Raw genomic sequence first — 12114 nt, 5'->3', positions numbered from 1 at the left:
CTCTCACCTGGTCGGTAGGTGACCAGACAGTGTCTCTCTCTCTCTCTCTCACCTGGTCGGTAGGTGACCAGACAGTGTCTCTCTCTCTCTCACCTGGTCGGTAGGTGACCAGACAGTGTCTCTCTCTCTCTCTCTCTCTCTCTCTCTCTCTCACCTGGTCGGTAGGTGACCAGACAGTGTCTCTCTCTCTCTCTCACCTGGTCGGTAGGTGACCAGACAGTGTCTCTCTCTCTCTCTCTCTCTCTCACCTGGTCGGTAGGTGACCAGACAGTGTCTCTCTCTCTCTCTCTCTCTCTCTCACCTGGTCGGTAGGTGACCAGACAGTGTCTCTCTCTCTCTCTCTCACCTGGTCGGTAGGTGACCAGACAGTGGCGGCTGTCCGTCTCCACCTGGATGTCGGTGCAGCCGCTGGCCTCTAGGGGCAGCATGTGGGGCTTGAAGGTGGTCCCGTCCATCTGCTCCCAGAAGTAGGCCCCCTCCATGGTCCCCACGATGAGCCCCCCGCACGGGAAGCTGCTGGAGGCCGCCCTGGGGACGAAGCACAGGGACGCCACCGGGCACCTGGAGGGAGAGAAACATACATACATGAGCTGTACATTACTGTACTGGGGACGAAGCACAGGGACGCCACCGGGCACCTGGAGGGAGAGAAACATGCATACATGAGCTGTACATTACTGTACTGGCATTGAGTTATGGAAAAACATGGAAATGTAGATGTAGTGGCGACCGGATTAACAGGACGGTGACCCACCTGGAGCATAGCGGCTGCAGCTCGTGGACATGTTAACAGGACGGTAGCCTCGATACCCAGGCTTTCATTTCGTCTGCGCGAAAGATGAAAGCCTGGAAAAAGCCGTGGGCTGAACCAGTCTAAAAGTGGGAGTCAACCCTTCCGGGTGGGCGTCGCTCTAAATGATGTGACGTAGCGCTGCACTAGGGGGGAGAGGAGGGGCCGGGGGTGACGGACAGATCGATGAGATCCAATCAGGGTGCGCGCATTTCTGAGGCGCGACCCGCCCCTCTAGACCAGAAATGTCTCTGCTTAGGTCAGGCTAACAGGACGGTGACCTCACCTGGAGCGCTGCGGCTGCAGCTCGTGGACATGTTAACAGGACGGTGACCTCACCTGGAGCGCTGCGGCTGCAGCTCGTGGACACGTTAACAGGACGGTGACCTCACCTGGAGCGCTGCGGCTGCAGCTCGTGGACATGTTAACAGGACGGTGACCTCACCTGGAGCGCTGCGGCTGCAGCTCGTGGACACGTTAACAGGACGGTGACCTCACCTGGAGCGCTGCGGCTGCAGCTCGTGGACATGTTAACAGGACGGTGACCTCACCTGGAGCGCTGCGGCTGCAGCTCGTGGACATGTTAACAGGACGGTGACCTCACCTGGAGCGCTGCGGCTGCAGCTCGTGGACACGTTAACAGGACGGTGACCTCACCTGGAGCGCTGCGGCTGCAGCTCGTGGACACGTTAACAGGACGGTGACCTCACCTGGAGCGCTGCGGCTGCAGCTCGTGGACATGTTAACAGGACGGTGACCTCACCTGGAGCGTAGCGGCTGCAGCTCGTGGACATGTTAACAGGACGGTGACCTCACCTGGAGCGCTGCGGCTGCAGCTCGTGGACATGTTAACAGGACGGTGACCTCACCTGGAGCGCTGCGGCTGCAGCTCGTGGACATGTTAACAGGACGGTGACCTCACCTGGAGCGCTGCGGCTGCAGCTCGTGGACATGTTAACAGGACGGTGACCTCACCTGGAGCGCTGCGGCTGCAGCTCGTGGACATGTTAACAGGACGGTGACCTCACCTGGAGCGTAGCGGCTGCAGCTCGTGGACACGTTAACAGGACGGTGACCTCACCTGGAGCGTAGCGGCTGCAGCTCGTGGACACGTTAACAGGACGGTGACCTCACCTGGAGCGCTGCGGCTGCAGCTCGTGGACATGTTAACAGGACGGTGACCTCACCTGGAGCGCTGCGGCTGCAGCTCGTGGACACGTTAACAGGACGGTGACCTCACCTGGAGCGCTGCGGCTGCAGCTCGTGGACATGTTAACAGGACGGTGACCTCACCTGGAGCGCTGCGGCTGCAGCTCGTGGACATGTTAACAGGACGGTGACCTCACCTGGAGCGCTGCGGCTGCAGCTCGTGGACATGTTAACAGGACGGTGACCTCACCTGGAGCGTAGCGGCTGCAGCTCGTGGACACGTTAACAGGACGGTGACCTCACCTGGAGCGCTGCGGCTGCAGCTCGTGGACATGTTAACAGGACGGTGACCTCACCTGGAGCGTAGCGGCTGCAGCTCGTGGACACGTTAACAGGACGGTGACCTCACCTGGAGCGTAGTGGCTGCAGCTCGTGGACGTGTTAACAGGACGGTGACCTCACCTGGAGCGCTGCGGCTGCAGCTCGTGGACGTGCGTGGAGGTGTCTCTGGTGTCGTAGACCAGCACGGCTCCGTTCAGCAGACCGGCGTAGACGTAGTTGTTGTTGTCCAGAGACCAGCAGCAGCTCCACACCGGCTTGCCTGTGTTGTAGGTCTGCACCACCGTGTTGGTCATAAGACTGCATGAACACACACACACACACACACACACACACACACACACACACACACACACACACACACACACACACACACACACACACACACACACACACACACACACACACACACAGTTGTGACTTGTGAGCATAGCCATACATGTACTTGTATATCTGCCATTTTTACCCGGCGTGCGGTTGAAGTAGTGACCAGTGACGAAGAGATATAAGCCAAGAGTGGAACCGGTTCTCAGCGCTGTGTAAAGGAAAAAAATCACACCCGTGTGAACCGAGTGGTGCAACTCCCCTCTCTCTCTCTCTCCCCCTCTCTCTCTCATTAGCAGGCAACAGAGCAGCACTATCCCTCTCTCTGTTTCTGGCGCCTCCTACTGGTACTAATAGTCATATACTGGTGCTCATGACCACATAGGTACATAGATATACATTGCTGGTTGTAGGAGTGGTTGCACCACTCAAAAAAAAAAGACGAGCACAGCACCTGATCTGTCAGGCTGTGTGTTGTGTTGTGTTGTGTTGTGTACTACCTGGTGATGAGTAAACCTTTGTGGAGATCTTCTCAGTTCTCATTGTATGCTAGTTCAGGATGGAAAATGAAATCCATTTGGATTTGGGGAGAAGTAGTTTCATAAGGGGCTGGTATGAAGTACTTGATGTAAACAGAAAACGTTCAGTTCACTAGTCTACACTCTACTCTACAACTGCCTTCATTTCATCAACGTTCACTGGTCTACACTAATTCATCCGATCAACTTGAGTGATCAAGTCAGGGACCAACAGATTCAGTAACAGCTTCTATCCCACAGCGGTAGTTGCACTCAATGCTGCTAAGAAATGATCTGTTGCGACACATGTTTTGTTTTTCTTGTGCGACAACAGTGTCATGTGTGTTTTGTTTTAGCTTGTATGTTGTTTTGTGATATGATGCACTGATTGGTTGACACTTTTAATTTCGTTGTACACGTTGCAATGACAAATAAAGATCTATTCTATTCTATTCTCATTTCATTGTCTGTCTGGCAGGCACTTGACAAGCGATCATTAACTGTGTCTGTTAGAGAGAGGGGCAGAGAAGAGTGGCTTTGCTCAACTTGATTTATACTTATATTCTCCACTCTGATGAAGGTACATGTTCGATATATCATGCAGCCTTACTTATTAGTCTATATTTTGGCTTTTCGATTATGAAATATTAACCCATTTTGGGCGGGAACCCCTTTTGGTGTTAGCATTACGTTAGCTTTAGCTATTGGAAAATAGCAGATCTACAAGCTCATCTTCACTCAGCTTCAGTTCACTGGTCTACACTCTACTCTACAACTGCCTTAATTTCATCTGATCAACTTGAGTGATCAAGTCAGGGACCAACAGATTCTATTCCACAGCGGTAGTTGCACTCAATGCTGCTGATGGTGTTGTCCTGTGTGTTTACCTGGTCAGTTTGATGGTGTTGTCCTGTGTGTTTACCTGGTCAGTTTGATGGTGTTGTCCTGTGTGTTTACCTGGTCAGTTTGATGGTGTTGTCCTGTGTGTTTACCTGGTCAGTTTGATGGTGTTGTCCTGTGTGTATACCTGGTCAGTTTGATGGTGTTGTCCTGTGTGTTTACCTGGTCAGTTTGATGGTGTTGTCCTGTGTGTATACCTGGTCAGTTTGATGGTGTTGTCCTGTGTGTTTACCTGGTCAGTTTGATGGTGTTGTCCTGTGTGTATACCTGGTCAGTTTGATGGTGTTGTCCTGTGTGTTTACCTGGTCAGTTTGATGGTGTTGTCCTGTGTTTACCTGGTCAGTTTGATGGTGTTGTCCTGTGTTTACCTGGTCAGTTTGATGGTGTTGTCCTGTGTTTATACCTGGTCAGTTTGATGGTGTTGTCCTGTGTTTATACCTGGTCAGTTTGATGGTGTTGTCCTGTGTTTACCTGGTCAGTTTGATGGTGTTGTCCTGTGTTTACCTGGTCAGTTTGATGGTGTTGTCCTGTGTTTACCTGGTCAGTTTGATGGTGTTGTCCTGTGTGTTTACCTGGTCAGTTTGATGGTGTTGTCCTGTGTTTACCTGGTCAGTTTGATGGTGTTGTCCTGTGTTTACCTGGTCAGTTTGATGGTGTTGTCCTGTGTGTTTACCTGGTCAGTTTGATGGTGTTGTCCTGTGTGTATACCTGGTCAGTTTGATGGTGTTGTCCTGTGTGTTTACCTGGTCAGTTTGATGGTGTTGTCCTGTGTTTACCTGGTCAGTTTGATGGTGTTGTCCTGTGTTTACCTGGTCAGTTTGATGGTGTTGTCCTGTGTTTATACCTGGTCAGTTTGATGGTGTTGTCCTGTGTTTATACCTGGTCAGTTTGATGGTGTTGTCCTGTGTTTACCTGGTCAGTTTGATGGTGTTGTCCTGTGTTTACCTGGTCAGTTTGATGGTGTTGTCCTGTGTTTACCTGGTCAGTTTGATGGTGTTGTCCTGTGTTTACCTGGTCAGTTTGATGGTGTTGTCCTGTGTGTATACCTGGTCAGTTTGATGGTGTTGTCCTGTGTTTACCTGGTCAGTTTGATGGTGTTGTCCTGTGTGTTTACCTGGTCAGTTTGATGGTGTTGTCCTGTGTTTACCTGGTCAGTTTGATGGTGTTGTCCTGTGTGTTTACCTGGTCAGTTTGATGGTGTTGTCCTGTGTGTTTACCTGGTCAGTTTGATGGTGTTGTCCTGTGTGTTTACCTGGTCAGTTTGATGGTGTTGTCCTGTGTGTTTACCTGGTCAGTTTGATGGTGTTGTCCTGTGTGTTTACCTGGTCAGTTTGATGGTGTTGTCCTGTGTGTTTACCTGGTCAGTTTGATGGTGTTGTCCTGTGTGTTTACCTGGTCAGTTTGATGGTGTTGTCCTGTGTGTATACCTGGTCAGTTTGATGGTGTTGTCCTGTGTGTTTACCTGGTCAGTTTGATGGTGGTGTCCTGTGTGTTTACCTGGTCAGTTTGATGGTGTCCTGTGTGTTTACCTGGTCAGTTTGATGGTGTTGTCCTGTGTGTTTACCTGGTCAGTTTGATGGTGTTGTCCTGTGTGTTTACCTGGTCAGTTTGATGGTGTTGTCCTGTGTGTATAGCTGGTCAGTTTGATGGTGTTGTCCTGTGTGTTTACCTGGTCAGTTTGATGGTGTTGTCCTGTGTGTTTACCTGGTCAGTTTGATGGTGTTGTCCTGTGTGTTTACCTGGTCAGTTTGATGGTGTTGTCCTGTGTGTTTACCTGGTCAGTTTGATGGTGTTGTCCTGTGTGTTTACCTGGTCAGTTTGATGGTGTTGTCCTGTGTGTTTACCTGGTCAGTTTGATGGTGTTGTCCAGCGACGCTGACAGCATCAGGCTGTCGGCCTGTCTGTTGAAGGCCAGGCCTCGGATCTGCTTGGCGTGGATAGGAACGTACTGGCTGGCCTTCATGTTCACCGCACTGATCTTCTTCACGCCGCAGCCTGGGGGCGGAGGAGGGGCGGAGGGGGTTTTAGGTTTTAATCCGACAACATTGATCGTTTTAATTATTATAATTTGACGTTTCACGTCGAGGTCAAGATTGTTCCATCGCAGCACAATGAGCTGAAAGTCTGGGCTTGTATCTAAACCATTATCTTACGTTTTATTATGAAACTAAAGTGTTAAAGGAGAATTCCATGCTAGAAGGCTTTCTTACCTTTATTTGTCCCCACCAAAGAGGTCCAGGTGTTATTTCATGCAAAAGCGCATTATTTCCCCTACCATAAGCCCTCAATGAATTGCATTAAATTGCATTGAATTGAATGGGGCATTGGGGTGTTTGCTCATTTCCATCGCTCACAAATCTTTTTTTTTAAGTATATCCTCTCTTCATAATGTAAATAGTATCCCAAAAACTATTTGATGGGGACGTAACAACTACAAATAAAAGGTAAGAAAGCCTTCTAGCATGGAATTCTCCTTTAACACTTTAAGAGAGAGAGAGCTTCTCAGCACCAATTGTTATTTTTTGTTTTGTTTTTTTACCAGGAACGAGAGTGCTGTGCGGAGAGTTCTGGGAGGCCAGGAGACAGCTGAGTGGCTCGCAGTAGGCCAGGACCCTGCAGCCTCCCGTCTGGGACACCAACACAGCCTTGTTGAACTTGTACTGGGCCCCCTGGGCGCTCCTGGAGGAGGGGTCCCCGGCTCTCTGGGACTGACCCAGGAGCATGGAGGCATGCTGGTACGAAGAGGAGCCGCTGTTCGCCTGGCTCATCAACGTCTTCAGCTCCTAGAGACCAACATTTACAATAGAAATACCGAGCTATGAGGCACATACCAGGAATTCAACTTTGGCAAAGAATTTGAGGTGCTCCGATCAGGTGATCTGACAGGGACCCAACCCCGATCAGGTGTTCAGGGACCCAACCCCGATCAGGTGTTCAGGGACCCAACCCCCGATCAGGTGTTCAGGAACCCAACCCCTGATCAGGTGTTCAGGGACCCAACCCCGATCAGGTGTTCAGGGACCCAACCCCGATCAGGTGTTCAGGGACCCAACCCAGATCAGGTGTTCAGGAACCCAACCCCGATCAGGTGTTCAGGAACCCAACCCCGATCAGGTGTTCAGGGACCCAACCCCGATCAGGTGTTCAGGAACCCAACCCCCAATCAGGTGTTCAGGAACCCAACCCCCGATCAGGTGTTCAGGGACCCAACCCCCGATCAGGTGTTCAGGGACCCAACCCCGATCAGGTGTTCAGGAACCCAACCCCGATCAGGTGATCAGGAACCCAACCCCGATCAGGTGTTCAGGGACCCAACCCTGATCAGGTGTTCAGGGACCCAACCCAGATCAGGTGTTCAGGAACCCAACCCCGATCAGGTGTTCAGGAACCCAACCCCCGATCAGGTGTTCAGGGACCCAACCCTGATCAGGTGTTCAGGAACCCAACCCCGATCAGGTGTTCAGGAACCCAACCCCGATCAGGTGTTCAGGAACCCAACCCCGATCAGGTGATCAGGAACCCAACCCCGATCAGGTGTTCAGGGACCCAACCCTGATCAGGTGTTCAGGGACCCAACCCAGATCAGGTGTTCAGGGACCCAACCCCAGATCAGGTGTTCAGGAACCCAACCCCAGATCAGGTGTTCAGGAACCCAACCCCAGATCAGGTGTTCAGGGACCCAACCCCGATCAGGTGTTCAGGAACCCAACCCCCGATCAGGTGTTCAGGAACCCAACCCAGATCAGGTGTTCAGGAACCCAACCCCGATCAGGTGTTCAGGAACCCAACCCCCGATCAGGTGTTCAGGGACCCAACCCAGATCAGGTGTTCAGGGACCCAACCCCGATCAGGTGTTCAGGGACCCAACCCAGATCAGGTGTTCAGGAACCCAACCCCGATCAGGTGTTCAGGAACCCAACCCCGATCAGGTGTTCAGGGACCCAACCCCGATCAGGTGTTCAGGAACCCAACCCCCGATCAGGTGTTCAGGAACCCAACCCCGATCAGGTGTTCAGGAACCCAACCCAGATCAGGTGTTCAGGAACCCAACCCCGATCAGGTGTTCAGGAACCCAACCCCCGATCAGGTGTTCAGGAACCCAACCCCAGATCAGGTGTTCAGGGACCCAACCCCGATCAGGTGTTCAGGAACCCAACCCCCGATCAGGTGTTCAGGAACCCAACCCAGATCAGGTGTTCAGGAACCCAACCCAGATCAGGTGTTCAGGGACCCAACCCCCGATCAGGTGTTCAGGAACCCAACCCAGATCAGGTGTTCAGGGACCCAACCCAGATCAGGTGTTCAGGAACCCAACCCCGATCAGGTGTTCAGGGACCCAACCCCGATCAGGTGTTCAGGGACCCAACCCAGATCAGGTGTTCAGGGACCCAACCCCCGATCAGGTGTTCAGGAACCCAACCCCGATCAGGTGTTCAGGGACCCAACCCCGATCAGGTGTTCAGGGACCCAACCCCAATCAGGTGTTCAGGGACCCAACCCCGATCAGGTGTTCAGGGACCCAACCCCCGATCAGGTGTTCAGGAACCCAACCCCGATCAGGTGTTCAGGGACCCAACCCAGATCAGGTGTTCAGGGGACCCAACCCAGATCAGGTGTTCAGGAACCCAACCCCGATCAGGTGTTCAGGAACCCAACCCCGATCAGGTGTTCAGGAACCCAACCCCGATCAGGTGTTCAGGGACCCAACCCCCGATCAGGTGTTCAGGAACCCAACCCCGATCAGGTGTTCAGGGACCCAACCCAGATCAGGTGTTCAGGAACCCAACCCCAGATCAGGTGTTCAGGAACCCAACCCTGATCAGGTGTTCAGGGACCCAACCCAGATCAGGTGTTCAGGAACCCAACCCAGATCAGGTGTTCAGGGACCCAACCCTGATCAGGTGTTCAGGGACCCAACCCCGATCAGGTGTTCAGGAACCCAACCCCCGATCAGGTGTTCAGGGACCCAACCCCGATCAGGTGTTCAGGGACCCAACCCCAGATCAGGTGTTCAGGAACCCAACCCCGATCAGGTGTTCAGGGACCCAACCCCGATCAGGTGTTCAGGGACCCAACCCCCGATCAGGTGTTCAGGGACCCAACCCCCGATCAGGTGTTCAGGGACCCAACCCCCGATCAGGTGTTCAGGGACCCAACCCCAGATCAGGTGTTCAGGAACCCAACCCCGATCAGGTGTTCAGGGACCCAACCCCGATCAGGTGTTCAGGGACCCAACCCCGATCAGGTGTTCAGGAACCCAACCCCGATCAGGTGTTCAGGAACCCAACCCCGATCAGGTGTTCAGGAACCCAACCCCGATCAGGTGTTCAGGAACCCAACCCCGATCAGGTGTTCAGGGACCCAACCCCGATCAGGTGTTCAGGAACCCAACCCCCGATCAGGTGTTCAGGGACCCAACCCCGATCAGGTGTTCAGGGACCCAACCCCGATCAGGTGTTAAGGGACCCAACCCCGATCAGGTGTTAAGGGACCCAACCCAGATCAGGTGTTCAGGGACCCAACCCCGATCAGGTGTTCAGGGACCCAACCCCGATCAGGTGTTCAGGGACCCAACCCCGATCAGGTGTTCAGGGACCCAACCCCGATCAGGTGTTCAGGGACCCAACCCCGATCAGGTGTTAAGGGACCCAACCCAGATCAGGTGATCAGGGACCCAACCCCGATCAGGTGTTCAGGGACCCAACCCCCGATCAGGTGTTCAGGAACCCAACCCCCGATCAGGTGTTCAGGGACCCAACCCCCGATCAGGTGTTCAGGAACCCAACCCAGATCAGGTGTTCAGGAACCCAACCCCGATCAGGTGTTCAGGAACCCAACCCCAGATCAGGTGTTCAGGAACCCAACCCTGATCAGGTGTTCAGGGACCCAACCCCAGATCAGGTGTTCAGGAACCCAACCCAGATCAGGTGTTCAGGAACCCAACCCAGATCAGGTGTTCAGGAACCCAACCCCGATCAGGTGTTCAGGAACCCAACCCAGATCAGGTGTTCAGGAACCCAACCCCCGATCAGGTGTTCAGGAACCCAACCCCAGATCAGGTGTTCAGGAACCCAACCCAGATCAGGTGTTCAGGAACCCAACCCCCGATCAGGTGTTCAGGAACCCAACCCCGATCGATCAGGTGTTCAGGGACCCAACCCAGATCAGGTGATCAGGAACCCAACCCCGATCAGGTGTTCAGGAACCCAACCCCGATCAGGTGTTCAGGGACCCAACCCAGATCAGGTGTTCAGGGACCCAACCCCCGATCAGGTGTTCAGGGACCCAACCCAGATCAGGTGTTCAGGAACCCAACCCCGATCAGGTGTTCAGGAACCCAACCCAGATCAGGTGTTCAGGAACCCAACCCCCGATCAGGTGTTCAGGAACCCAACCCCGATCAGGTGTTCAGGAACCCAACCCCAGATCAGGTGTTCAGGAACCCAACCCCCGATCAGGTGTTCAGGAACCCAACCCCAGATCAGGTGTTCAGGGACCCAACCCCCGATCAGGTGTTCAGGAACCCAACCCCCGATCAGGTGTTCAGGAACCCAACCCCGATCAGGTGTTCAGGAACCCAACCCCCGATCAGGTGTTCAGGAACCCAACCCCGATCAGGTGTTCAGGAACCCAACCCAGATCAGGTGTTCAGGAACCCAACCCCCGATCAGGTGTTCAGGAACCCAACCCAGATCAGGTGATCAGGAACCCAACCCCGATCAGGTGTTCAGGAACCCAACCCAGATCAGGTGTTCAGGAACCCAACCCCGATCAGGTGTTCAGGAACCCAACCCCCGATCAGGTGTTCAGGAACCCAACCCCGATCAGGTGTTCAGGGACCCAACCCAGATCAGGTGTTCAGGGACCCAACCCCGATCAGGTGTTCAGGAACCCAACCCAGATCAGGTGTTCAGGGACCCAACCCAGATCAGGTGTTCAGGGACCCAACCCAGATCAGGTGTTCAGGAACCCAACCCAGATCAGGTGTTCAGGAACCCAACCCCCGATCAGGTGTTCAGGAACCCAACCCCGATCAGGTGTTCAGGAACCCAACCCAGATCAGGTGTTCAGGAACCCAACCCCCGATCAGGTGTTCAGGAACCCAACCCAGATCAGGTGATCAGGAACCCAACCCCGATCAGGTGTTCAGGAACCCAACCCAGATCAGGTGTTCAGGGACCCAACCCCGATCAGGTGTTCAGGAACCCAACCCAGATCAGGTGTTCAGGGACCCAACCCAGATCAGGTGTTCAGGGACCCAACCCAGATCAGGTGTTCAGGAACCCAACCCAGATCAGGTGTTCAGGAACCCAACCCCGATCAGGTGTTCAGGAACCCAACCCAGATCAGGTGATCAGGAACCCAACCCCGATCAGGTGTTCAGGAACCCAACCCAGATCAGGTGTTCAGGGACCCAACCCAGATCAGGTGTTCAGGAACCCAACCCCGATCAGGTGTTCAGGAACCCAACCCAGATCAGATGTTCAGGGACCCAACCCCGATCAGGTGTTCAGGGACCCAACCCAGATCAGGTGATCAGGAACCCAACCCAGATCAGGTGTTCAGGAACCCAACCCCGATCAGGTGTTCAGGGACCCAACCCAGATCAGGTGTTCAGGAACCCAACCCAGATCGATCAGGTGTTCAGGAACCCAACCCAGATCAGGTGTTCAGGGACCCAACCCGATCAGGTGTTCAGGGACCCAACCCAGATCAGGTGTTCAGGAACCCAACCCTGATCAGGTGTTCAGGAACCCAACCCCAGATCAGGTGTTCAGGAACCCAACCCAGATCAGGTGTTCAGGGACCCAACCCAGATCAGGTGTTCAGGGACCCAACCCGATCAGGTGTTCAGGAACCCAACCCCGATCAGGTGTTCAGGAACCCAACCCCGATCAGGTGTTCAGGGACCCAACCCGATCAGGTGTTCAGGAACCCAACCCGATCAGGTGTTCAGGGACCCAACCCAGATCAGGTGTTCAGGGACCCAACCCAGATCAGGTGTTCAGGGACCCAACCCCAGATCAGGTGTTCAGGGACCCAACCCAGATCAGGTGTTCAGGGACCCAACCCCAGATCAGGTGTTCAGGGACC

At 53.9% G+C, this 12114-nt stretch overlaps 1 protein-coding gene across 1 annotated transcript in view; it reads right to left on the bottom strand.

The window, feature by feature from the left end:
• LOC310857267 (E3 ubiquitin-protein ligase rfwd3.S-like) overlaps positions 1-12114 on the bottom strand; it is a 32579-nt gene that overhangs the window by 5847 nt on the left and 14618 nt on the right. Inside the window, exons 7-10 of the mRNA XM_083762878.1 lie at positions 6560-6803; positions 5865-6015; positions 2402-2578; positions 347-561 (exon numbers count right to left, since the gene is read on the bottom strand). Of these exons, the coding sequence (XP_083619004.1) occupies positions 347-561; positions 2402-2578; positions 5865-6015; positions 6560-6803 (787 nt within the window). The remainder of the gene's footprint in view (positions 1-346; positions 562-2401; positions 2579-5864; positions 6016-6559; positions 6804-12114) is intronic.

The sequence above is a fragment of the Protomyctophum parallelum genome, assembly GCF_964188405.1.
Source record: "Protomyctophum parallelum genome assembly, chromosome: 4".
Lineage (NCBI taxonomy): Eukaryota > Metazoa > Chordata > Actinopteri > Myctophiformes > Myctophidae > Protomyctophum > Protomyctophum parallelum.
This window is presented reverse-complemented; position numbering and strand designations above follow the sequence as displayed.